The following is a 27,716-nucleotide window of genomic DNA, read 5'->3' as shown; positions in this document are numbered from 1 at the left end:
TGTTTCGTTTTGTTTTGTTTTTTTAGACAGCACCTCTGCTACCAGCGCCGGCAATGGCTACCACCCCTTTAATGTTCCTCAGTACCCTCCGTTCTCCCTTTTGCTCCTTCAGCCTCTACAACACTTTTGTAACCAATTTATCATATTTTTTTTTTTTTGAGAAAGAGTTTTGCTCTGTTGCCCAGGCTGAAGTGCAGTGGCATGATCTTGGCTCACTGCAACTGCTACCTCCTGGGTTCAAGTGATTCTCCTGTCTCAGCCTCCTGAGTAGCTAAGATTACAGGTGCCCACTACCACACCCAGCTAACTTTTTGTATTTTTAGTAGAGACAGGGTTTCACCATGTTGGCCAGGTCAGTCTTGAACTGCTGACCTCAAGTGATTCACCCGCCTCAGCCTCCCAAAGTGCTGGCATTACAGGCATGAGCCACTGCATCTGGCCAATTCCCCATATTAAACACTCTTTTTTTTTGAGATGCAGTTTTGCTTTGTTGCCCAAGCTGGAGTGCAGTGCCACGATCTTAGCTCACTGTAACCTCTGCCTCACGGGTTCAAGTGATTCTTCTGCCTCAGTCTCCTGAGTAGCTGGGACTACAGGCTTGCACCACCACACCCGGCTAATTTTTATATTAGTAGAGGTGGGGTTTCACCATATTATTGGCCAGGCTGGTCTCGAACTCCTGACCACGTGATCTGCCTGCCTCGGTCTCCCAAAGTTCTGGGATTACAGGCGTGAGCCACTGTGCCTGGATACACACCCTTTGTTAGAAATAACTAGCATGGTTTCAGACTTCCTGACCGGAATTTGGCTGACATAACTCCAAAATATTTCCTGAATCTGTCCATCTCCACTACTGCCACCCCAATCACCTCTCACCTGGATTACTGCAATAGCTACGCTCCCTGAGACCACAACCAGACAGGTCTTGAGCCAGACAGCCTCAGGAAGGCGGCATTAACTGAAGAGAGACCCTTAGAAAAATTAAATTCCAGAGGAAAAATGATTCCCCTCAACTGCCAATGTTGGACGATTGGGGTTTCATTTTATTTCACAAAATTTGTTTGCTTTAACTTCTCTTCATTTAATGCCCATTACTAAGCAAAGTTCCTGTGTCTCTGCGTTATGCTCAGTCAGCCTTTTCTCTTTCATATTAAATAGGAGAATAATCTGACAATATAATAGAGCATTTGACTTATAAAATCTTTACCCACTAACTTTACGAATGAAAGAAAACAATTCCATCCCTCTCACAAAAAGGACATCTTTTAAGCTTTCCTCCAAGCTCCATGGGATCTCAGAAATTCCAATTCTTCTAACTGAAATCCCCACAGTGGTGTAGATGCATTAACTCCCCAGGGACAGCAATCTGAGGCAGGCAGGTTCATTAAACAAACATGTTCTGTGCCCTCTGGCAGAGAGGGCAGCAGGACATGCACTGCCCCTGAGCCAAGCCGTGGCATAGGCAAGGACATCAAGTAGCTGATAACGATCTGTCCATCTCAGCTGGGGCAGAGGGGCCAGCTCAGCCTTGAAACAGCAGCTTGGGAGGTGTCTCAGCTGAAGGTTAATGTCTCCACGTCTCCAGCTTGGGAGGTAGAGTTGGATGAAGGAGTGAATGCTTTCTTGCCTTCAGCGAGAGCTTTAAAATGCTGCAAGGAAGAGGAGAGGGAACATTGAGTATTAGGGATATGCTAATTGCTATATTTTAGCAAGAATTAATTTCCTTAAAATGAACCCCCTTTATTTCCTTCCTGCTTCCATTCATGAGGCCACTTGGTTCTCCTGAAAGAACGAGTGTCCTCTGTAGATCCTCACCTGATTTCATCTAAGGCCCACAACTCCTACTTCCACCCACCCTTTTTTTCCTCCACTTTCCCCTTGAAAACTCCATCCCTGCCTCCTTTGCTCTCCTAATTATGGGAAAGGGCAAAGGTAACTGGGCAGAGACATCCTGCATCGCCATAGGATGCAATCACAGCAGGCTCAGAACAGTAAACTGTAGTGATCCTCTCTACAGCTTAAGTCAACCCCTGATGCTTGGCTCACCTGTGAGTTCTTGAATTCTGAGTAGAGGGAAAAGAGCAGATGGAGGGACTGGATCCGACTCTTGTAGACAGGGATGTCTAGAATGGCTGAAATGAAGAAGAACTTCCAGGAACAGAACCAAACAAACTCTGGGAATTAGGGGCACTTCTGTTTAGCATAGGCAAACCCCTGGCAGATGGGGTGTCACTATGACTTTAGGGGTTAAATACCCAGCAGGTAGTCACATAAGCCCAAACACCACCTTTGAGTGCTGCCAAAGAGCACAACGGGCTTAAAGTGAAGGCTAAAACTCAAGATAATATCTTCCCAGAGTAAACAAGCTGTAGAGTGTCAACAACAGCCTAGAGTGTCTCTATCCAGAGATGGGGACGAGGAAAGGAAGGAGGAACTCACCACAGATCAAGTCAATGTACTCTGCCAGGCTGCAATCAATCTCTGCTGTGGGCAGGCTTACCTGGAAGGGGCATGGAAGGACCAAAGTCAAAAGAATGGTGTCAGTGGTCCCAGAACCACTCTCTCTTTCTGAAGCAAGAGAGCTTCTAGCATAAGACACATGTTATGAGCTGAAATGTGTTCCCCTAAAATTCAGATATTGAGTTCCTAACTCCCTGTACTTCAGAATGTGACTATATTTGGAGATAACATCTTTAAATAGATAATTAAATTAAAACAAGGTCATTAGGATGGGCCTTAATCCAGTATGACTGGTGTCCTTATAGGAAGAGGAAATCAGGACAAAGACACATAACAGAGGGAAGACCATGGGAAGACACAGACAGAAGATGGCCAAGAAGAGACCCCTCAGAAGAAATCAATCTTGGTGGGGCGCAGTGACTTCACACCTGTAATACCAGCACTGTGGGAGGTTGAGGTAGGCAGATCGCCTGAGCCTAGGAGTTCGAGACCAGCCTGGGCAACATGGTGAAATTCCATCTCTACAAAAAAATTAGCCGGGTGTGGTGTTGAGTATCTGTAGTCCGAGCTACCTAGGAGGCTGGGGTGGGAGGACTGCTTGAGTCCAGCAGGTTGAGGCTGCAGTGAGCCGAGACTGAGCTACTGCACTCCAGCCTGGGCATAGAGTAACACCCTGTAAAGAGGGAGGGAGGGAGGGAGGGAGGGAGGGACTGAGGGAATCAACCATGCCAACAAATTGATCTTAGACTACTACTGGACTACTAGCCTCCAGAACTATGAAATCATACATTTCTGATGTCTAAGCCACTCAGTCTGTGGTACTTTGTTATGGCAGCCTAGCAAAATAATACAACATGCTATTTTTTCCCCCTGATCAGTAGGAATTGGTCATATGTTTTATAGGTAAAATACACTGCCATACTCTTTTCCTGTGGGAATCTGTGAAAAAGAAACTGATACCAAGTTATGGGCAAGTATTAACAGTTATATATGCATTACTTGGTGTTATAATGCCTAATAATTCCAGGACACCATATGAACAGAGAAAATGGGCATGACATCTAACTCAGGTAACAGGCTCTCAATCTAAACAAGTCACAGTGTGAAGTTTTTAAACTACTGGTTTTTTAAAACTTCTTTTCTCTTTTTACAAAAAACAGAGTACATATAGTTCTGCAACTTGCTGCAATTTGCTTTTTTCATTTAACAACATATCACTGCTATTTCTTCATATTAGAGCAAAATAAGGCCAAATAATATTCCATTGCATAGTATTTCACTGAATGGATGTACTGCAACCTAGCTCTTCAATCCCCTAATCAGACACCTTCCCCTCAACTACAGCTTCAAAATGCTCTGAGGAAAGAGACTGTTTCCAAATTCTGTGCGTTTACAATCAATTCTTCATATACAAAAAAAACCTGTCTTTGTAGAGCTTACATTTTAGTAGGGAAGAACAAAATAAGTAAATAAAGGCTATGGTATGTTAGAACATAAGTGTTACCGAGAAAAAGTAGGGACAGAGGGTGGGGGATGCTGGGGAGCTGGTGCAGCAGTTTAAACATGATGGCTAGGAAGGACCTGTTGGTCATCTTTGTTCAGTTTCCTTTTCTTTTTTGATACTTTAAAAAAATTCTTTTTTGAGATGGAGTCTTGCCCTGTTGCCCAGACTGGGGTGCAGTGGCTTGATCTCAGTTCTCTGCAACCTCCACTTCCTGGATTCAAGCAATTCTCCTGTCTCAGCCTCCTGAGTAGCTGGGATTACAGATGTGTGCCACCACGCCTGGCTAATTTTTTTGTGTTTTCAATAGAGACAGGGTCTCATCATGTTGGCCAGGCTGGTCTCAAACTCCAGACCTCAGGTGATCCACCCGCCTCAACCTCCCAAAGTGCTGGGATTACAGGCACGAGCCACAGCGTCCAGCTCCTTTTACTTTTCTTTTCTTTTTGAGACAGAGTCTCGCTGTTTCACCCAGGCTGGATGCAGTGGTGCTATCTTGGCTCACTGCAGTCTGCTTCCCGGGTTCACGCCATTCTCCTGCCTCAGCCTCCCAAGTAGCTGAAACTACAGGCACCCGCCATGGCACCTGGCTAATTTTTTGCATTTTTAGTAGAGACGGGGTTTCACCGTGTTAGCCAGGATGGTCTTGATCTCCTGACTTCGTGATCCGCCCGCCTTGGCCTCCCAAAGTGCTGGGATTACAGGCGTGAGCCACTGTGCCTGGCCTTTTTTTTTTTTTTTTTTTTTTTTTTTTTTATAGAGAAGAGTCTCTTATTGTTGGCCAGGCTGGTCCTGAACTCCTGGCCTCAAGTGATCATCCCACCTCAGCCTCCCAAAGTGCTAGGATTACAGGTGTGAGCTACCGTGCCTGGCCCAGTTTCCTTTTCTTATTAATATATAAAAGCTCTTTGCTTGGATAGTAATTTTTTCTATTATATACATATATAAAATATTTTTTCTCAGACTGCCACTGTCTTTTAACTTTGTTTATGGTGTCTATTGGTATGTAGAACCTTTCATTTCTATGAGTTTAAACTGTCACATTTTCTCCATTATGACTTTTTTTTTTTTTTTGACAGAGTCTCACTCTGTCATGAGGCTGGAATGTAGTGGCGCGATCTTGGCTCACTGCAACCTCCGCCTCCCGGGTTCAAGCGATTCTCCTGGCTCAGTCTCCCGAGTAGCTGGGACTACAGGCATGCACCACCATGCCTGGCTAATTTTTGTATTTTTAGTAGAGATGGGGTTTCACCATGTTGGCCAGGATGGTCTCGATCTCTTGACCTCACGATCTGCCCGCCTCGGCCTCCCAAAGTGCTGGGATTACAGGCGTGAGCCACTGCGCCCGGCCTTTTTTTTTTTCTTTTAATAGAGATGGGTCTATGTTGCCCAGACTGGTCTCAAACTCCTGGGCTCAAGCAATCCTCCCATCTTGGCCTCCCACTCCATTATGACTTTTTTTTTTTTTTTTTTGGAGATGGAGTCTCGCTCTATTACCCAGGCTGGAGTGCAGTGGTACAATCTTGGCTCACTGCAACATCCGCACCCCTCCCGGGTTCAAGAGATTCTCCTGCCTCAGCCTCCCGAGTAGCTGGGATTACAGATGCCTGCCACCACACCCAGCTAATTTTTAATTTTTTTAGTAGAAACGGGGTTTCGCCACGTTGGCCAGGCTGGTCTCGAACTCCTGGCCTCAGGTGATCTGCCCACCTCAGCCTCCCAAAGTGCTGGGATTATAGGCATGAGCTACCATGTCCAGCTCCTTTCTTCTTTTTTTTTTTTGAGACGGAGTCTTGCTCTGTCACCCAGGCTGGAGTGCAGTGGCGCAATCTCGGCTCACTGCAAGCTCCGCCTCCTGGGTTCACGCCATTCTCCTGCCTCAGCCTCTCCGAGTAGCTGGGACTACAGGCGCCCGCCACCACGCCCGGCTAATTTTTTGTATTTTTAGTAGAGACGGGGTTTCACCGTGGTCTCGATCTCCTGACCTCGTGATCCGCCCACCTCGGCCTCCCAAAGTGCTGGGATTACAAGCCTGAGCCACCGCGCCCGGACTCCTTTCTTCTTTTTCTTTCTTTTTTTTTTTTTTTTGTAGAGAAGAATCTCCTATTGTTGCCCAGACTGGTCCTGAACTCCTGGCCTCAAGTGATCGTCCCACCTCAACCTCCCAAAGTGCTGGGATTTACAGGTATGAGCTACCATGCCTGGCCCAGTTTCCTTTTCCTATTGATATATAAGAGCTCTTTGCTTGGACGGTAATTTTTTCTATTACATACATATATAAAATATTTTTTCTCAGACTGCTACTCTTTTAACTTTGTTTATGGTGTCTACTGGTATGTAGAACCTTTCATTTCTATGAGTTTAAACTGTCACATTTTCTCCATTATGACTTTTTTTTTTTTTTTTTTTTGAGACAGAGTCTCACTCTGTCACCAGGCTGGAGTGCAGTGGCATAATCTCGGCTCACTGCAATCTCCACCTCCCAGGTTCAAGCGATTCTCCTGGCTCAGCCTCCCGAGTAGCTGAGATTACAGGTGTGCACCACCACACCTAGCTAATTATTGTATTTTTAGTAGAGATGGGGTTTCACCATGTTGGCTAGGATGGTCTCGATCTCTTGACCTCATGATCAGCCCGCCTCGGCCTCCCAAAGTGCTGGGATTACAGGCGTAAGCCACTGTGGCTGGCCTTTTCTTTTTGTTTTAACAGAGATGGGTCTATGTTGCCCAGGCTGGTCTCAAACTCCTGGGCTCAAGCAATCCTCCCATCTCAGCCTCCTACTCCATTATGACTTTTTTTTTCTTTTGAGATGGAGTCTCCCTGTATTACCAAGGCTGGAGTGTAGTTGCTCACTGCAATCTCTGAGCCCTCCTCCACCCCCGGGTTCAAGTGATTCTCCTGCCTCAGCCTCCCGAGTAGCTGGGATTACAGGCACCCACCACCACACCCGGCTAATTTTTGTATTTTTTTAGTAGAGATGGGGTTTTGCCATGTTGGCCAGGCTGGTCTCAAACTCTTGACCTCAGGTGATCTACCTGCCTCAGCCTCCCAAAGTGCTGGGATTACAGGTGTGAGCCACCGTGCCTGGCTTAAGCCACTGTGCCCGGCCTCAATATCACTTTTAAGTTTCTTATTACACTAAGAAATACCTAACTATCCTAATAGAATTAAATTTCCCTAAGTTGTAAGACACTTGAATTTTTTAAAAAGAGAGAATTAAATTTCTCCTATATTTTATTTCATTTATTTTTTCAGTCATGCTCCTTCTGTATCTCCTATATTTTATTATATTACTTACATGGCTTTATTTTTACATTAACTCTTTTTTTCCCTTCTTTTATTTATTTGTTTATTTTTGGAGACAGAGTTTCCTTATGTTGCCCAGGCTGGTCCTGAGCTCAAGCAATCTTCATGCCTCAGTCCCCAAAATTATAGGACTACAGGCATGAGCCACTGTGCCCAACCCACATTAACTCATTAATTCATCTGAAATTCACATATGTATATGGTTGAGGCAGAAACCTACTTTAATTTTTTTCAAATAATTGTCTCATTATACCCTAATTCTATCACCAATCATTTAAAAAACTATCTTTCTTGGCCAGGCACGGTGGCTCACGCCTATAATCCCAGCACTTTGGGAGGCAGAAGCAGGTGGATCATGAGGTCAGGAGTTCAAGACCAGCCTGGCCAAGATGGTGAAACCCCGTCTCTAATAAAAATACAAAAATTAGCCGGGCACGGTGGCAGATGCCTGTAATCCCAGCTACTTGGGAGGCCGAGGCAGGAGAATTGCTTGAACCTGCAGGGGGGCGGAGGTTGCAGTGAGCCGAGATCATGCCATTGCACTCCAGCCTGGGCAACAGAGTGAGACTCTGCCTCAAAAAAAAAAAAAAAAAACTATCTTTCTTATATATCAAATTACCACATATACATGGGTTTCATGTGTTACCATTAAAAAGTTAATGAAATCCTCGCACTTTGGGAGGCCAAGGCAGACGGATCACTTGAGGTCAGGAATTTGAGACCAGCCTGGCCAACATGGTGAAACCTTTTCTCTACTAAAAATACAAAAATTAGCATGGTGGCATGGTGGCAAGCACCTGTAATCCCAGCTACTTGAGAGGCTGAGGCAGGAGAATCACTTGAATTGGGAGGTGGAGGTTGCCGTGAGCTGAGATCATGCCACTGCACTCCAGCCTGGGCGACAGAGCAAGACTCCGTCTCAAAAAAAAAAAAAAAAAAAAAATTAATGATCGCTGGGCGGAGTGGCTCATGCCTGTAATCCCAGCACTTTGGGAGGCTGAGGAAGAAGGATTGCTCGAGCCCAGGAGTTTGAGAACAGCCTGGGCAACAAAGCAAGACCTTGTCTCTACCAAAAATTTAAAAACTGGCTGAATGTGGTGGTGCGTGGTAGTGCATGCCTGTGGTCCCAGCTACTGGGAAGGCTGAGGTGGGAGGGTCACTTGAGCCTGGGAGGTAGAGGCTGCAGTGAGCCATGATCATGCCACTGCACTGCAGCCTGAGAAGAGCGAGACCCTGTCTCAAAAAAAAAAAAAAAAAAGTTACCAATAATAATAATGGAGGAAGAGAAAAAACACTGGGCCCTAGAGTGAATACTGTACTTTCTTACCCTACCTCCTGCTACCTTCCACTCACCTTGCCCAAAAGCTCTTCAAACTCTGGGGACCATTCCTGCATCAGCGTGTCAATGTCGGGCATGGGCCTAAAAGTATAAAGGTAAATATGAACAAGAAACGTGAACTGATACATCAGCAACCTCTGGATCAGCATATTCTAGGATGAAGGAGAGGTCTTCAATCTGGCACATCAGGAAGGCTTCAGGAGAACCTAGACTGTGCATACCAAAGTTACCCAGGGCCTGGGGTTTGGAGGAGCTAGCTAAGTAATACTAGAGAAATTATAATCTTTATGTCTACAATCTCAGCCAGTAGTTGCCAGGATCCACAGGACCTCAGGTTGATCAAATATGTTCCCAGCCTCTGGGCCTCTTCTCAGGAGCAATAGTTCACAGGCAGTGAAGATTACTGTGTGTTACTCTTGCAAAGAATGTGGTATTTCTTACCTGGTGTAGTGCACAGTCGCAGGGGGCTTAGAACGGTGTAATTCAGAGATGCTCTCAATCCACGTATCAATGGCTTTGGGATTCTTTTCTGCATCTTCCAGGCTTTTTACTTTCATATGTTGCTAGAAAAGTAAGGAGAAAGCCTAGCTGATGGCACTGAAGTAGCTCTCTTGTTTTTACAGTGTCTCATTATATCTGCTGCTGTTTCATATTCAAGCTTGCTGATGACAGCTGCTGCCACATGAAACAGCAGCCAAATGAAGGGGATAGGAAACCCTGATAATATCTGCTGCAGCCAGGCCAGGCATGGCGGTCACACTTGTAATCCTAGCACTTTGGCAGTCTGAGGTGGGAGGATCAGTTGAGGCTAGGAGTTCAAGACCAGCCTGGGCAACATAGTGAGACCTTGTCTGTACTAAAAATTTAAAAATTAGCCAGGCGTGGTGGTGTGTGCCTGTGGTCTCAGCTACTTGAGAGGCTGAGGCAAGAGGATCACTTGAGCCCAGGCGTTTGAGGTTGCAGTGAGCTACGATTGTGCCACTGCACTCCAGCCTGGGCAAGAGCAAGATCCTGTCTTAAAAAAAAAAAAAAAGCCAAGTGCAGTGGCTCACACCTGCAGTCCTAGCACTTTGGGAGGCTGAGGCAGGAGGATCACTTGAGGTCAGCCTAGACAACATAGGGAGACCCTGCCTCTACAAAAAAAAAAAAAAAAAACACCTAGCCAGGCATGGTGGCACACATCTGTGGTCTGTCCCAGCTACTTGGGAGGCTGAAGTAGCAGGGTTGCTTGGGCCCAGAAGATCGAGGCTACAGTGAGCCACAGTCACACCACTGCACTCCAGCCTGGGAAACAGAGCGAAACCCTGTCTCAAAAAAATAATAATAATAATTTGCTGAAGCCATGGAAAGGGAGCAGATCAAAATGGCAGGACTGACCATAATGAAATAACATTTAGGCCAGGCTTGGTGGCTCACGCCTATAATCCCAGCACTTTGGGAGGCCGAGGTGGGTGGATCCCCTGAGGTCGGGAGTTCGAGACCAGCCTGACCAACATAGAGAAACCCTGACTCTACTAAAAATATAAAATTAGCTGGGCATGGTGGCACATGCCTGTAATCCCAGCTACTCGGGAGCCTGAGGCAGGAGAATCGCTTGAACCCAGGAGATGGAGGTTGTGGTGAGCCGAGATTGTGCCATCGCATTCCAGCCTGGGCAATAAGAGTGAAACTGTCTCAAAAAAAAAAAAAAACAACAAAAAAAAACACATTTCACACCTACTAGGATGGTTAGAATAAAAAATACAAACAAAAAGTATTGGTGAGGATGTGGAGAAACTGGAACTCTCATTCATTGCTGATGGGAATGTAAAATGGTACAGCCACTTTGGAAAACAGTTTGGTAGTTCTTCAAATGGCTAAACATAGCATTTCCATATGGCCCAGCAATTCTACTCCTATGTATATACCCAACAGAATAACAATATATACCCACACAAAAACTTGTATACAAATATTCAAAGCACCATTATTAATAAGAGTGGAGAGAACTAGAGAATGAATAAAGAAAATCTGATAAATCCATACAGTGGATATTATTCAGCCACAATAAAGGAATGAAATCATTACCAGGGTCTAGGAGGAATTGGGAGAGTGAGGAGTGAATATTAATGGGTGTGAAGTTTCTTTTTGAGGTGATGGAATATTCTAAATTAGGTAGTGGTGATGGCTACAAAACAGTGATTATATTAAAACTAATAAGTTGTACAATTTAAAAGGCTAAACTTGCTGGTATATAAATTATATATAAAGCTGTCATTTAAAAAATACAGCTGGCCCAAAGCAATAGCCATCTTTTTTTTTTTTTGAGATGGAGTCTAGCTCTGTTGCCCAGGCTGGAGTGCAGTGGCATGTTCTCGGCTTGCTGAAAGCTCCGCCTCCTGGGTTCACGCCATTCTCCTGCCTCAGCCTCCCGAGTAGCTGGGACTACAGGCGCCCGCCACTACACCCTGCTAAATTTTTTTGTGTGTTTTTAGTAGAGATGGGGTTTCACCGTGTTAGCCAGGATGGTCTCGATCTCCTGACCTCGTGATCCGCCCACCTAGGCCTCCCAAAGTGCTGGGATTACAGGCGTGAGCCACTGCGCCCGGCCCCATCTCTTTTGACAGGCAGTAAGTCAATTATATGAGTGCCGGCAAGGCCTCCTCCGCTCTTAGGCCTCCTCCGCTCTTGGCCCTCTCCAGCTGGGGCCTATACTAAGCTAGTATCTTACTGTGATGTTGTGCTGCTTAGAATTCTCTGTTAACCAGAGGGAGAGCACCGTAGGGTCTGACTGCTTTGTAGAAGGTTCATCCAATACCAATAGGCCAAGGTTGTCGGGCTTTCCATCAGGACGTGGGACCTGGTTAAGAAAAAGGTAAGAAAGCAGAAAGGAAAATGTTTCCGATAAGTTAAAGAGGAAGAACTCTTCTGGTTCATCATTATTACTAGTATTAAAAGCATGCTTATCATGCTGTACCCAATACTATCCAGAAAAAAATATATGATCCATAGCAGCTTAAACATAAACCTGTTGTCATAGATAATTAGGAAGCAAATACATGACAAACTGTTAACGTATAATGAGATATTAAGTATTATTTAAGAGCAATGAGTGTAATTTGGAGTTGAGAGCAAGGTTAAGAACTCCAGTGAAATGAACATGACTAGCCAATGCTAGTCAAAGAAATTAGGGAAACTGTTAAAAGTAACAGGGGCATCCGAAGAAACACTTAAGGAGTCATTTTCAGGATGTACTGACTATACCTTTAAGAATGCATCAATATCCCCGACAGCTGGGATAAAATCAGGAATGAAAGGCTTCAGTTTGTGGTCCAGGTCAATCAACTGAGGTGTGTACCTAGGAGATATTGCCAAGGGAAGGTGGAGACAGTCAGAGAAAGTTACTTTACTAGTCAGGCTAAAAAAAATCTAAGGGGAATGGCCCCGTTTCAGACTAGAGATAGGAAAGGTTTGGGGCAAGGGAGGGATAGTGGGGTATGGTGGGAGGTCCTAGTACTCACCTACTGATGTACTGGAAGAGTTCCTTAATTTCAGCAGAAACTGGCAAATGCTCATAATCTGCAGGGTCATAGGCCCTGGGAAAAGGAAAACAGTTTGTTCGAGGTGGCCAGAGAAGAGCAGAGGTGGCAGGGTCCTAGGTGCTGGTGTGTTACTGACTATAGGGACATGATCCTGAGGCTAGCTTTTGCCTCTCCAATATCTGCCTTTCCTGGTGGCTTGCAAGGCAACTTTAAGGTTGATTGTACTTAACTCTCAATTATCTCTGACTCTGAAGGACAGAGGTGCAGAAAATCCAAAACAATATTTTTTTTATGTTAAAATGTAGCATAAATGGTTTTCCTTTTTTTTAATGAAAGGATGACAAGGAAAGGTAGAACAAGAGATTTTAGGGCTGGGCGTGGTGGCTCACACCTGTAATCCCAGCACTTTGGGAGGCCGAGGCAGGCCGATCACCTGAGGTCAGGAGTTCAAGACCAGCCTGGCCAACATGGTTGAAACCCTATCTCTACTGAAAATACAAAAAGTAGCCAGGTGTGGTGATGCACACCTCTAGTCCCAGCTACTCAGGAGGCTGAGGCAGGAGAATCGCTTGAACCTGGGAGGCAGAGGTTGCAGTGAGCCAAGATCACACCACTGCACTCCAGCCTGGGTGACAAAGCAAGACTCTGTCTCAAAAAAAAAAAGATTTAAATATTTAAATATCTGACATGAAAATAGTTTGCACCAGAAAAAAATTTTATAGAAGTGTTTTTAGTAGTGGTATTATTATTTTTTAAATTTAATTATTTTTAAGACAGGGTCTCACTCTGTTGACCAGGTTGGAGTGCAGTGGCCTGATCATAGCTCATTGCAGTCTCAAACTCCTGGGCTCAAGTGATTCTCCTGCCTCAGCCTCCCGAGCAGCCGGGACTATGGGCACACACCAGCATGCTCAGCTAATTTTTAAAAAATTTTTGGGCGGCTGGGTGCAGTGGCTCACGCCTGTAATCCCAGCACTTTGGGAGGCCGAGGCGGGCGGATCACGAGGTCAGGAGATCAAGACCATCCTGGCTAACAAGGTGAAACCCCATCTCTACTAAAAATACAAAAAAATTAGCTAGGAGTGGTGGTGGGCGCCTGTAGTCCCAGCTACTCGGGAGGCTGAGGCAGGAGAATGGCGTGAACCCGGGAGGCGGAGCTTGCAGTGAGCCGAGATCATGCCACTGTACTCCAGCCTGGGTGACAGAGCAAGACTCCATCTCAAAAAAAAAAAAAAAATTTTGTAGAGACGAGGTCTTGCTATGTTGCCCAGGTTGGTCTTGAACTCCTGGCCTTAAGCAATCCTCCCACCTCAGCTTCCCAAAGTGCTGGGATTACAGGCTTGAGCCACCATGCCTGGCCACCACCTTTTAGATTTACTCAGCAAAATATCATGTAACCCCCAAGCCCACAAATGTTTCAGATAGTAAAGTGATACTATAGGACTGGATAAGGTAGTGGAGTCAGAAAGGGAAGAAAACTCATTATTATGTTGGGTTTCTGAGACATCTGAAAATCCTAAATACAGGAGATCAAAAGAGATGCTGGAATTTCACTTCTAACTGACGTCCTCCCACTCCAGTGTTCTGAAGGAGGTATTCTGAAGAACACCCTTGGTTTGGGTGTTCTTTCCTCACCCTTCCAGAGGGGCTCCATGCTCTTCATCATCATCATCAGAATCAGAATCAGTTTCAGATGAATCATCATCATCATCGTCGTCATCATCATTTTCAATAAAGCCCCGTTGAGGTGTCAACTGTGAGGTCTTTTTCTTCTCCTGAGATAGGGCAGGGCAGGCATAGAAAGCTTCAAGTAAAAAAATCAAATGTACCTATGCCCAGTTCTCTATTGCTCTAACCAATACCCCAACCACCTGGCACCTCATCACCAGAAAGAGAAGGGGGCACTTCCCAGAAGGGGCTTGAGAGCCTTCTTCTGCCCCTGCTCAGCTACAAATGGGGACTCTACTTTCTAGAGCCATATTCCATTTCTCTACTTGAGGCTGGGGCATAAATTCTATCTAATTTTATCTATTGTACATATTACTTAGATCTTCAGGGCTCTGCATACACTTTAGACAGCTTCGGCCCGAAAAGCTATGGACTTTCAAAGAAGAGGATGGCAACTCTAGTTATTATGGAAGAAAATCGGGGAAGATGAAGTGGGAATAGAAACTTTAGGGGTCTTAATACTCACAAAGACCATAGAGAAGAAATCTAATACTTAATTTGCAAGACTGCCCAGCGTAAGCTGCTTGAAACTATCAAAAGAAGAAAGTTCAAAATCAACCTTGTGCTCATCGAACCAGCAGTCCCAGAGACTATGGACTTTCCATTTTTGTTCACTGACATTTCTCTTCATGGAGTATCTGACCTATCTGTATTTCCCTTCCAATACCCCATAAATTACATAAAATGACTACACATTCTCTCTCAAGATAAACAGCTCTTTTGCTCTTGGCATTATAACCTACCTTTCTGTGCTTCTGGCTCTCTCTGTACCATCCCACCCTCTCAAGTCCATGAGAAGGGGTCTGGTGGCACTTGAGACTTGCAGGGGCAGGTGGAACAGGGTCCATGTCTTTGCCTCTGTGGCCTGGAGCCTGTGGCATGCCCTCCCTTAGGACCTGAAGGATGACCAATTGGCCCCCTTTAAAAGTAGGTTTTCAAAACTTGGTTTCTATGTACCATATGGCTTATACTGAGGTTAACACGTTTGATTCCAGTTGTTTAAAATTAATTTGTTTTTATGGTAAAGCAGCTATTGGCACACAAAACTGTGACACGTTACAGGACACCAAAAACTGCTTTTGGTCACATTTTGCTCTAAGAATAACAAATTTATTATACACAGATAAAAGTATATTCTAACTAAGCTGTAATATGCATGGCAGATAACGAAACAGTTGCAGAATTTATTCAGTGACTATGCCTTATTAGTATATGGTTGATAAGAACTTTCTAGAGCATTCTTTCTCAATTCAAGATTTGCCAAAATTATCCTTAGTCACATAGGAAGCAGTTTTGGCAGAGGGAACTTTTAAGAATATGGTCAGCCCAGGGTGGTGGCTCACGCCTGTAATCACAGCACTTTGGGAGGCCGAAGCAGGCGGATCATGTGGTCAGGAGTTCGAGACCAGCCTGACCAGCATGGTGAAACCCCGTCTCTACTAAAAATACAAAAATTAGCCGGGCGTGGTGGCGCACGCCTATAATCCCAGCTACTAAGGAGGCTGAAGCAGGAGAATCGCTTGAACCCTGGAGGGTTCAATACAGCTGGGTACAGTGGCACGATCTTGGCTCACTGCAACCTCTGCCTCCCGGGTTCCAGTGATTCTCCTGCCTCAGCCTCCTGAGTAGCTGGCATTACAGGCACCCACCACCATGCCCAGCTAATTTTTTGTATTTTTAGTAGAGATGGAGTTTCGCCACGTTGGGCAGCTGGTCTCAAACTCCTGACCTCAGGTGATCTGCCCGCCTCGGCCTCCCAAAGTGCTGGGATTACAGGAGTGAGCCACTGCGCCCGGCCAACACAAATGGTTTTTAAGAAATCATATGTGCAACTCTAAGGTCCTATGTGTTTCTAGAGAGGTGGGCATCTTGCCATCTTTCTTTCAGAAGTAGGGTGATTCTCTAGGTTCACAGAATAACAGCAGCCAACATCTGGGTCTTAAGACCTCAAAATTAAAATCTCTTTCACAAAATACTGGCAGTATCACAAGTATTGACAATGAAAAAATGCCTAGACTGATAATTTCAAACTCGCTTTAGCATAAAATTACCTGGACTGCTTCCTAAAAAATATAAATTCCCAGGCTTTTACTTTTAAGATTCTGGGCTGGGACTGGGAATCTGTATATTTAAAAATAAGTACCCCGGCTGAGTATTATGATCAGGAAAGTTTGTGAAACACTGGCCTACATTATGTGAAATTCCTCACCAAAGTCAGTTGTAATAGTAGGCTTTATTCCTGAAGAAGGGTCAAAATCTCAAGGCTCTTTGTAACTGATTTTCCTCCATGAGCTCAAAGGTCCCTAACCCCTGGAGGTGAGTGTTCAAGAAATGTTTACCACCGGGCGTGGTGGCTCACGCCTGTAATCCCAGCACTTTGGGAGGCTGAGGTGGGCGGATCACGAGGTCAGGAGATCGAGACCATCCTGGCTAACACAGTGAAACCCTGTCTCTACTAAAAATACAAAAGATTAGCCGGGCGTGGTAGTGGGTGCCTGTAGTCCCAGCTACTTGGGAGGCTGAGGCAGGAGAATGGCTTGAACCCGGGAGGCGGAGCTTGCAGTGAGCCGAGATTGCGCTACTGCACTCCAGCCTGGGCAACAGAGCGAGACTCCGTCTCAAAAAAAAAAAAAAAAAAAAAGAAATGTTTACCATTGAACTGGTGTCATCTCTAACTACTAAAAACCCAAAGCAGAAATTCTACAAGAAGCTGTGAGTTTTACTGTACCTTGTTATTTTCCTCTTCATACTCATCACTGCTGTTATCAGCCATAGCCTTGTTAGGAAGATGGGCAGAATGAGGAAGTCCTTAGAAAAAAAGTTTTTCCTTTAGATTATTGTTAATATGATTTTTAAATACAAATATTTTTTAGTTTGTAATATTTTATGCTCTAACCATTTTATAAAACAAGGTTTATTGGAACATCTGGCTAAAAAGACAGGAGACTGAATTCTAGTCATGGCTCTGCCAGTTCAATTCAAGATATATTTACTAAACATTACTGGGCTTAAGGCATTGGGTTAGACATTATACTAATCAAATCATCTGCCATTACATAAATCATATAAACTCTGGCCAGGGGCAGTGGCTCATGCCTATAATCCCAACACTTTGGAAAGGGCAGGCAGGAGGATCACTTGAGCAGAGGAGTTTGAGCCTAGCCTGGACAATATGGCAAGATCCCATCTACAAAAAACAAAAAAGAAGAAAAAAAATTAGCTGGGTGTGATGGTGTGCACCTGTGGTCCCAGCTACTTGGGAGGCTGAAGCAGGAGGTCTGCTTAAACCCAGGAGTTTGAGGCTGCGGTGAGCAGTGTCCAGTGTTCATGCCACTGCACTCCAGCCCGGGCAACAGAGTGAGAGCCTGTGTCAAAAAAAAAAAAAAAAAAAAAAAAGAAAGAAAGAGAAAAATAGACACTCTGCCCTTAGTTTACACATTAGTCAAATGAGATTAATAACTAGTAAAGTAGAGTGCTGAATTTATACTAAGAGTGGGTTTGAAGACAAATTACTTAAAATGATTTTGCCTTTCCACCCCCTAGCACTGCTAGGCCGGCAGGTCTCTGTTCCACAGGATGGGGTTTATTAAAGTTGTTAAGAATAAGGCCTACTTTAAGAGATACCAAGTGAAATTTAGAAGATGACGAGAGGGTAAAACTGATTACTATTCTCAGAAACGCTTGGTGATACAGGATAAAAATAAATACAACACACCCAAATATAGGATGATAGTTCGTGTAACAAACAGAGATATCATTTGTCAGACTGCTTATGCCCGTATAGAGGGGGATATAGTCTGTGCAGCATATGCACACAAACTGCCAAAATATGGTGTGAAGGTTGGCCTGACAAATTATGCTGCAGCGTATTGTACCGGCCTGCTGCTGGCCCGCAGGCTTCCCAATAGATTTGGCATGGACAAGATCTATGAAGGCCAAGTGGAGGAGACTGGCAATGAATACAATGTGGAAAGCATTGATAGTCAGCCAGGTGCCTTTACCTGCTATTTGGATGCAGGCCTTGCCAGAACTACCACTGGCAATAAAGTTTTTGGCACCCTGAAGGGAGCTGTGGATGGAGGCTTGTCTGTCCCTCACAGTACCAAACGATTCCCTGGTTATGATTCTGAAAGCAAGGAATTTAATGCAGAAGTACACCAGAAGCACATCATGGGCCAGAATGTTGCAGATTACATGCGCTACTTAATGGAAGAAGATGAAGATGCTCACAAGAACCAGTTCTCTCGATACATAAAGAAGAGCATAACTCCAGACATGATGGAAGAGATGTATAAGAAAGCTCATGCTGCTATACAAGAGAATCCAGTCTAAGAAAAGAAGCCCAAGAAAGAAGTTAAAAAGAAGAGGTGGAACCATCCCAAAATGTTCCTTGCTCAGAAGAAACATTGGGTAGCTCAAAAGAAGGCAAGCTTCCTCAGAGCTCAGGAGTGGGCTGCTGAGAGCTAAACCAAACAATTTTCTATAAAGATTTTTCAGATAAAGACAATAAACTTATGGACAGAAAAAAAAAAAGAGATTTAACCTCTTTGAATCTCGGTATTCCCACCTCTAAATGGGGTCACTAATATTTCTCACCCAGGCCTCTTATAAGCATCAAAGGAAAAAATTTTATGTTCAAGGAACTGACCCAGGGCCTGGCAAATAATAGTCACAAGTTTGAATCTGAATCAGTATGCAAAGATAAGAGCAATTTTTAAATACTCTGAACAATTAAAAGTATAATTAATGCCAGGCGCAGTGGCTCACACCTGTAATCCCAGCACTCTAAGAGGCGGAGGCAGGCAGATTGCTTGAGCCTAGGAGTTCAAGACCAGCCTGGGCAACACAGCGAAACCCTGTCTCTACAAAAAATACAAAAATTAGGCCGGGCGCAGTGGCTCATGCCTGTAATCCCAGCACTTTGGGAGGCTGAGGCAGGTGGATCACCTGAGGTCAGGAGTTCGAGACCAGCCTGGCCAACATGATGAAACCCCGTCTCTACTAAAAATACAAAAAAATTAGCTGGGCATGGTGGCACATTCCTATAATCCCAGCTATTTGGGAGGCTGAGGCAGGAGAATCGCTTGAACCTGGGAGATGGAGGTTGCAGTGGGCCGAGATCACACCACTGCACTCCAGCCTGGGCGACAGAGCAAGACTCCATCTCAAAAAAAAAAAAATTAACTGGACATGGGGGCACGGGCTGGTAGTCCCAGCTACTGGGGAGTCTGAGGCAAGAGGACTGCATGAGCCCAGGAGGTCGAGGCTGCAGTGAGCCATGATCATGCTACCACACTCCAGCCTGGGTGACAGAGCAAAACTCTGTCTCTATAAATAAAAAATTAAATTAAAATAAAAGTATAATTAGATGTAAGGCATTAACTGGAATGAAAACATGATAAATGATTTCTATATCAAATAAATGCAAATTAAACACCATTTTTTTATTTACTAAATTAGCCCAAATTAAAAACAAATTATAATATCCACAGCTGTCAAGAGCACAAACATGCTCAAGTCAAAAACCTAGGTGGCTAGGTCCCAAAGAATTGAAAACAGGGACTCAAATGGACACTTGTACACCTCTGTTCATAGCAGTGTTATTCACAATAGCCAAAATATGGAAACAACCCGAGTGTTCAGTACAGATGAATGAATTAAAAAATGTGGCATAGGCTTGGCGCAGTAGCTCATGCCTGTAATCCCAACACTTTGGGAGGCTGAGGTGGGTGGATCACAAGGTCAGGAGATCGAGGCCATCCTGGCCAACATGGTGAAACCCCGTCTCTACTAAGAATACAAAAAATTAGCTGGGTGTGGTGGCGTGCACCTGTAGTCCCAGCTACTCAGGAGGCTGAGGCAGGAGAGTCGCTTGAACCCAGGAGGCGTAGGTTGCAGTGAGCCGAGATCGTGCCACTGCACTCCAGCCTGGATGACAGAGTGAGATTCAGTCTCAGAAAAAAAAAAGTGGCATATACATGCAATGGAATATTACTCAGCCTTGAAAAGAAAGTCTACATTCTACAACACAGATGAACCTTAAAAACATCACACTAAGTGAAGTCAGCCACAAAAGGATAAATACAGTATGATTTCACTTATGTGGTTCCCAGAATAAGCAAACTCATAGAGACAGTAGAATAGTGGTTACCAGGGAGGAGTGGAAGCAAGCAATCGGGAGCTATTGTGTTGAAGGGTATGGATTTTCTGTTCAGGATGATCTGGAAATAGTGGTGATGGTTACACAACATTGTGAATGTACTTATTGTTATCTAATTGCACACTTAAAAATTGTTACAATGGCAAATTTTATGTTATGTATATTTTACCACAATAAACAAACAGAAACCCTGGATGTCATCCTTGATTCCTAACTTGAGTCAAATCCAATCCATCAGCAAGTCTTAGTGATTCTACGACAATCTGTCTTATACCGTATTTGCCTCTTTTCTTTATTCTCAACTTCCTCACCAGAGGCCAAGCCACTATTATCTCAACTCAGCCATCGCAACAGTCCATTCCACACATGACAGTAACACGGCCTCCAAAGCTCTGCTTATTATGCTTCCTGCCCTACCTCTCTGATCTGACCATATCATACGGTAGTGTCCCCTCTACCGTAAGCTGGTCTCTTTCAGGTCCTCAAACTAAGCCAAGTTCTTTCAGGCTTCAAGGTTTTTCACATCTCACATACTGTTTCCTCTTCCTGGTCTACTTTTCCTCAGTGTCTGGATCCCTGCCATCTATCAGTCTTACATGTCACCCCTTTAGGTCTTTCCTGACCACCCTATCAAAAGTGGGTCTCTGGCCAGGCGCGGTGGCTCATGCCTGTAATCCCAGCACTTTGGGAGGCCGAGGCAGGTGGATCATTTGGGGTCAGGAGTTCGAGACCAGCCTGGCCAACATGGTGAAACCCCGTCTCTACTAAAAATACAAAAATTAGCTGGGTGTGGTAATCCCAGCTACTCGGGAGGCTGAGGAAGGAGAATCACTTGAACCCAGGAGGCGGAGATTGCAGTGAGCCAAGATCGCACCACTGCACTCCAGCCTGGGTGATAGAGTGAGACTCTGTCTCAAAAAAAAAAAAAAAAAAAAAAAGTGGATCTCCTTCCTCACTGTTATTCTCCTTAACAGCAAACAATCTGCCTCCATCAGTGTGCACTTACCACATTTGGAATGTGTTTACTCATTTGTCATCTGCCTCCCATGATTACCAGCATCAGGATGGCAGGGACATTGTGTCATTTAACACTATTTACCCAAGTGCCAGGCATAAGGCTGGCACAGAGTAGGCATTTTAAAATGCTTATTGGCCAGGCACAATGGCTCACACCTATAATCCCAGCACTTTGGGAGGCCAAAGCAGAAGGACTGCTTGAGGCTAGGAGTTCAAGATCAGCCTTGGTAACATAGCGAGACCTCGTCTCTATAAAATTAAGAAAAAAAAAGTTTGTTGAATAAATAAATAGTGTTCAGTCCTTTAAAAACATTCCACTGTGATTCTGGTTGGGGTTGCAGGCTAAGAGGAGGTTATGAAGCATCCTCAAAGCTGGGAAAAACATAAGTTAAAAAAAAAAAAAGAAATGAAAAAGAAAAAGAACAGTGAATTCCTGGCAGACAGTGAGCAAAGCAGTAACATGAAGTAAATGGTGACAGGGTTGGATTGGGGGAAGATCCTCTAATTTGGAAGGCTATGTATGATTTCTCCCCCTTAACTAGTTAGAAAACAAACAATGGCAAGTGAAGTAACTTGACGCTGAAAGTCAACATTTGCTATTATAAAATAGGAACTTCTTGAAGACAACTGTGAATCCATCCTGCTGTCTTTCAGTAGCATTTCTCTTCTTTCCTCTCTTACCTTGGTGTCTTGGGGTTGGAGTATAAATACTTGCAACCTCTTCGGAGTCGTTAATCTCTAGACGCTCATCATATGTCTGGTTTTCAACAACCGTGGTCTAAGCAAAGGGAGACATAATTACATAGCTCCTATCATGAGACATTAAGCACTCTGCCAGGAGGTATATTCCAAACCAGCATTATTGGCTCCTCTTCCTTACTCAAGAAACCAGTTTTTCACAAAACCATCACCCCATCCAAACTTTCCTTAAGGCTTCCTGGCCCTCGGTCAAGCAGTTAAGTCATTCTGTGGCAGCCCTTATTTAGGAACTGCTGGCAGGCTGGCTGAGGAACGAGGAAATCGTGGAAGGAAAGAGAGCCAACTTCTGCAGCTTCCCAAAGCTGTACGACCACGCGCAAGGGCAGAACACTATTCGTATGTGGATGGCCAAGGCTGTTGAGGTTTCTCAGGGAAGGCTGTAGAGGTTCTAGAAAGAGTTCTGTCTCTGGAGCCACCTCTGGGGTGGGGTGGGGTGGGGTAGGAGGGTCTCCGAAGAGAGGGGAAACTCCAGTCTCTAGGTCCCATCCAATAATCCCAAAATCATCACCTCCACTTTCACCCTTATCTTGCAGATAGGATCCTACCTAAGTTTCTTGGGGAATAAAGGAAGCAGGACGGTTGGTGGCGAGGTGACGAAGGCACAGTTTCCACGGAGATGGGAAGAGGTAACCGGGAATGGGGTAAAGGGGAGTCCTCTTAAGCCTCTCTAGAAAGACAGTTCCCTTTTTGCTGGGATGAGTACTAATTACCTGTAGCCCTTCTGAATCCGTCTCCTCTATAATGGAAAGAACCCCAGCCTAGGGCTGGGGTCTCACTCCAGTCTCAAGGCCAGGCCACTTTAGGATTCCACGCCAAGCAACCAGCCTGTTGTCAGTCGCTAGGCAAAAAGATAAATTTTAAAATTCGCGAGACTTGCTTCCACTCTCGTGAGACCTCCTGCACGTTACGCCTCACCCGCGAAGGCTCTCCACGCAGGAAGACGATCAAGGGGTCACGGATAAAGCCTCTCTGGGCGGCCAAGTCGCCTGTTTGTCTATGGTTTCAGTCAATGCGTCTGTTGCGGCATCTAGCGGCTGTGGGTGGCAACGCTGGCTGATAAATTTCGGCTTGGTATTATAGAGTTAGCCCTCCAATCTGGAAACAAGGTGTGCATTTGTTCCCCTAGGACAACAATCTCTGGGGGTGCAGTTCCTCCCAGATCAGTCTTACCAGGATGTAGACGCACATTGCAGGGGAAATTCCGCAGCACTCTGTATGTCCTTTTCTAGCACTATATTACATTATAGTCTTTTCCCTCCACAGGGTGCCATGGAATGGAACATACTTATAGTAATAGATTATTCCTTGTGTATCTGAGGTTCAAATTTAACTCTGTGTCCTGTCTTTCTTATTTGCTAAAGAAGACTGTGAACTTATTTAAAGCAGGATCTGTGTCTAATTAATTTTTAAACTTTGTAACACCAGTGCATTGCAGAAATTAGACACTAACAATGCTCATTGGGTGGATGAATCGAGGATTGAGTGAACGGAGATGTAAGGAACAAATATTTTCAAACTGTGGACATAATTAATTTGGGAAGTCAGGGAGAGAGAAACATAAAATATTGGAGGCCAGGTGCGGTGGCTCACGCCTGTAATCCCAGCACTTCAGGAGGCGGAGGTGGGAGGATTGCTCGAGTTCAGGAGTTTGAGACCAGCTAGAGAAACATAGCGAGAACCGCCCCCCTGCACTCTATTAAAAATGTTTAAAAAATTTTAAAAATTAGCCAGGTGTGGTGGCACGCACCTATAGTGCTAGCCACTCGGGAGGCTGAGGCAGGGGGATTGCTTGAGCCAGGGAGGCAGAGGTTGCAGTGAACCGAGATTGGGCCACTGCATTCACTCCAGCCTGGGCAACAGATCAAGACCCCGTCTCAAATATAAATAATGAATAATAATAATAATAATAATTTTTTGGTCGGGCACGGCGGCTCACACCTGTAATCCCAGCACTTTGGGAGGCCAAAGTGGGTGGATCACAAGGTCAGGAGTTCAAGACCAACCTGACCAACATGGTGAAACCCCCGTCTCTACTAAAAATACAAAAATTAGCTGGGCGTGGTGGCACACACCTGTAATCCCAGCTACTCAGGAGGCTGAGGCAGGAGAATTGCTTGAACCCGGGAAGCGGAGGTTGTGGTGAGCCGAGATCGCGCCACTGCACTCCAGGCTGGGCGACAGAGCGAGACTCCGTCTCAAAATAATAATAATAACAATAAATTTTAAAAAGAAAATAATTTTGGAAATTTGACCCTGAAAACCTACCAGAGGTAAACAAGGAAAGTGCCTTTAAAAAATGAAAGACAGCTTTTCTGGGATACTGATAGTTAAAAATGGAACTGCATTAAAAAAAAATTTGTGATCTGTTTTGCTCGTAATAGTGGATGTGTAATGTGGAGTACTTACTATGTAGAGCACTTAGTTTTTTTGTGGGGAGCACTTCGAGTATATCATCTAATTTACTTCACAACCTTATGAGATAGATGTTACTGCCAATTTACAGATTAGGTAATTGAGGCTTAGACAGTTAAAGTAACTTGCCTAAAGTCACTCAGCTAATAAGTGCTGAAAATAGCAGCCAAACACAAGTCAGTCTGATTCCTAAGTCTCTGTTTTTAACCATTATAATATACTGCCACTATGGGACTCCTCAAGAAGCATGCTTACAGGGTTGCTTTTTCTTCTGCGGTTTAATTCAGCTACAGTTATATTTCCAAAGAAGCAGCATCAATTGGTCTTTGCTGAGCTTCTGAGATCCAAGTTGGAAGCCCTGGAAGGTGCCACAATAAGGCAATAGTTTCTAACAGGATTTTTACTTTTCTAAAAAAAATAAGAATTTGTTCCATCTTTCTTAAAATATGTCTGCTTTTTGTAACAAAAATTAAAATTGGGCCGGGCGAAGTGGCTCATGCCTGTAATCCTAGGACTTTGGGAGGCCGAGGCGGGTGGATCACCTGAGGTCAGGAGTTCAAGACCAGCCTGTCCCAACATGGTGAAACCCCCGTCTCTACTAAAAACACAAAATTAGCCAGGTGTGGTGGTGCATGCCTGTAATCCTAGCTACTCAGGAGGCTGAGACAGGAGAATCGCTTGAACCCGGGAGGCGGAGGTTGCAGTGAGTTGAGATGGCACCACTGCATTCCAGCCTGGGCGACAGAGCGAGACTGTCTCAAAATAAATAAATAATAAATAAATAAATAAATAAATAAATAAATAAATAAAAGTTACCCCATAAATGTGTACAGTTGTTATCTTTTTTAGGACATTTCATCATCCCCTAAAGAAACTTTGTACCCATTGTCACTTTTTTTTTTTTGAGACAGGGTCTCACTCTGTCACCCAGGCTGGAATACAGTGGCGAGACCTCAGCTCACTACTATCTCTGCCTCCGGATTCAAGAGATTCTCCCACCAAGTAGCTGGGACTATAGGCATGGGCCACCACGCCCAGCCAATTTTTGTATTTTTAGTAGAGATGGGGTTTCACCATGTTGGTCAGGCTGGTCTGGAATTCCTGACCTCAAATGATCCGCCCACCTCAGCCTCCCAAAATGCTGAGATTACAGGCGTGAGCCCCCGCACCTGGCCAGTGTGTACAATTATTATGTGTCAATTAAAAAATTTAAAAATAGGCCGGGAGCTGTGGCTCACGCCTGTAATCCCAGCACTCTGGGAGGCCGAGGCAGGCACATCACTTGAGGTTAGGAGTTCAAGACCAGCCTGGCCATGGTGAAACCCCATCTCTACTAAAAATACAAAAAATTAGCCAGGCGTGGTGGTCCATTCCTGCTACTTGGGAGGCTAAGGCAGGAGAATCCCTCGAACCCAGGAGGCAGAGGTTGCAGTGAGCCGAGATCGTACCATTGCACTCCAGCCCGGGCAACAAAAGTGAAACTCCTTCTCAAAAAAAAAAAAAAAAAAAAATTTTTTTTTGTAAATATTGGCTGGGCTCAGTGGCTCATTCCTGCAATCCCAGAACTTTGGGGGGACAAGATGGGAGTATTGCTTGAGGTCAGGAGTTCGAGACCAGCCTGGGAAACATAGCAAGACCCCCATCTCTCTAAAAAAGATTTTTTAATGAAAAAAACTTTAAAATACAGTTTGACATATATCCTCCCAGACATATAAAATTTAAAAATATTTGAGCTTTCTAAAGATTTCTATTAGAAGGCCATTGGAGATGGAACTGATACAGATAAGAGCAAGAAGTCTATAATGCAGTGCTTAAGGGTATAGTCCAAAGTTGAACAGCCTTTGTTTGAATCCTCGCTTATCTACTTTTTAGCCATGAGACCTGTGGTGGGATAGTTTTCTTCTCTGTACCTTGATTTCGTCGTGTGTAAAATGGAGACAATAAAGGTACCTATCTCAGAGGATTCTTGTGAGGATTAAATGAGATAATCTGTGTGAAGTTAGAGTAATGGCTGGTATGCTGTAAGTGTTCAATAAATGTTAGGGAACACACAGGTGATACAGAGGCAGTGTGTTTTAATGGAAAAAGCTGACTTGTTTGTTTGTTTGTTTGTTTGTTTTGAGACCGAGTCTTACTCTGTTGCCCGGTCTGGAGGGCAGTGTTGTGATCTCAGCTCACTGCAACCTCCGCCTCCCAGGTTCAAGCAATTCTCATGCCTCAGCTTCCCAGATAGCTGGGAGTACAGGCATGAGCCACCACGCCCAGCTGTTTTTTTTTTTTAAATTGAGACGGAGTCTCCCTCTGTCGCCACGCTGGAGTGCAGTGGCACGATCTCGGCTCACTGCAACCCAACCTCCGCCTCCTGGGTTCAAGGATTCCCCCGCCTCAGCCTCCCGAACAGCTGGGATTACAGGCACATACCACCATAACCAGCTTTTTTTTTTTTTTTTTTTTTTTTTTTTTTTGTACTCTTAGTAGAGATGGGGCTTCACCATGTTGGCCAGGATGGTCTCGATCTCTTGACCTTGTGATCCGCCCACCTCAGCCTCCCAAAGTGCTGGGATTACAGGCGTGAGCCACTGCGCCCAGCCAGGAAAAAACTGACTTTGAACTTGGCTCTACCACTTACTAGTTGTGTGAGTTTGGACAAATGCTTAACTTTTTTGATCCTCAGTATCTTTATTTGGATTGTTGTAAAGGATTGGAAATAACATGTGTAAAGTACCTGACACAAATTAAGCACTCAATTAAAAGTTGCTATTATACTTAATTGTGGACATACAGGTTTAATATGGGTGAGCGCTGTTGGGTTGAGCTAAGGACGTAGGATAAAATGATTTAAAGAAGAACTGCTGAATCAGCTATGCTCTGAAAAATCTGAAATTTGGCATACAAGAAATAACATGAGAATCACAAGAACAGATTTTGAGTCCTAGTTCCATCATATACTGGTTTAGAAACTTTGGATAAGTCACTTAAACTTTTCATCATTTTCTTCATATACAAAATGGACATGAGCACAACTGCCCTGCTTCCTGCGCATTTTTTTAAAGATATAATTTACAAATCATAAAAATTCACCTTTTAAAAATATACAATTTAGTGGTTTTTAGTATATTTGCCTCTATCTAGTTCCAGAACTACTTTTTTTTTTTTTTTTTTTTTAAGTGTCTAAGTCTCACAATTTGCACAGGCTGACTTTTAACCCCTGGTCTCAAGCCATCCTCCCAACTCAGCCTCCCAAGTAGCTGGGACTCTAGGATCATGCCACCATGTCTGGCTTAATTCCAGAATGTTTTAATTATTCCAGAAATAAATCTCACACTAATTAACTGTCACTCTCTATTCCTACCCTTCCTGAGCCCCTGGAAACCACTAAGCCAGTTTCTGTCTCTGTGGATTTTCTTCTATTCTGGATCTTTTGTATTAATGGAATCATATATGAGTGCCCCATTATATCCCATCTTTTTTCACATAATATTCTCAAGGTTCATCCATATTGTAGCATGTCAG

At 44.4% G+C, this 27,716-nt stretch overlaps 2 protein-coding genes and 1 pseudogene across 7 annotated transcripts in view; 2 read left to right on the top strand and 1 right to left on the bottom strand.

Annotated features, from left to right (window-relative positions):
* Positions 1-22,391, top strand: part of TMEM25 (transmembrane protein 25) — a 32,342-nt gene extending 9,951 nt beyond the window's left edge. For 2 of the 3 annotated variants that reach the window (XM_030828996.1, XM_012495873.2), the window contains one exon: positions 2,766-2,953. In XM_030828996.1, coding sequence (XP_030684856.1) covers positions 2,766-2,794 — 29 coding nt within the window. In that variant the 3' untranslated portion in view covers positions 2,795-2,953. Of the gene's footprint in view, positions 1-2,765; positions 2,954-22,324 lie in introns of those variants that run through there. The other variant, XR_004033605.1, reaches the window with a different exon arrangement.
* On the bottom strand, positions 1,180-22,783 carry IFT46 (intraflagellar transport 46). 4 transcript variants are annotated; one of them, XM_003253240.3, is made up of 13 exons: positions 22,502-22,783; positions 21,714-21,810; positions 16,584-16,663; positions 14,599-14,751; positions 13,763-13,902; positions 12,107-12,181; positions 11,850-11,943; positions 11,317-11,445; positions 9,048-9,169; positions 8,621-8,687; positions 2,440-2,500; positions 2,047-2,132; positions 1,187-1,649 (listed from the first exon to the last, which is right to left on the bottom strand). In XM_003253240.3, the coding sequence occupies exons 3-13, from the start codon at positions 16,626-16,628 to the stop codon at positions 1,554-1,556; spliced, it is 1,068 nt and encodes a 355-aa protein (XP_003253288.1). In that variant the 5' UTR covers positions 16,629-16,663; positions 21,714-21,810; positions 22,502-22,783; the 3' UTR covers positions 1,187-1,553. The 4 variants fall into 4 exon arrangements, with proteins under 4 accessions (XP_003253287.1, XP_003253288.1, XP_030684857.1 ...); XM_003253239.3 differs by lacking the exon at positions 14,599-14,751 and having other exon boundaries at positions 1,180-1,649; XM_030828997.1 differs by lacking the exons at positions 14,599-14,751; positions 22,502-22,783 and having other exon boundaries at positions 21,714-22,329.
* On the top strand, positions 17,200-18,349 carry LOC101179239 (annotated as a pseudogene).
* Positions 22,784-27,716: the final 4,933 nt, after the last annotated feature.

Source organism: Nomascus leucogenys, chromosome 15 (assembly GCF_006542625.1).
Source record: "Nomascus leucogenys isolate Asia chromosome 15, Asia_NLE_v1, whole genome shotgun sequence".
Lineage (NCBI taxonomy): Eukaryota > Metazoa > Chordata > Mammalia > Primates > Hylobatidae > Nomascus > Nomascus leucogenys.
This window is presented reverse-complemented; position numbering and strand designations above follow the sequence as displayed.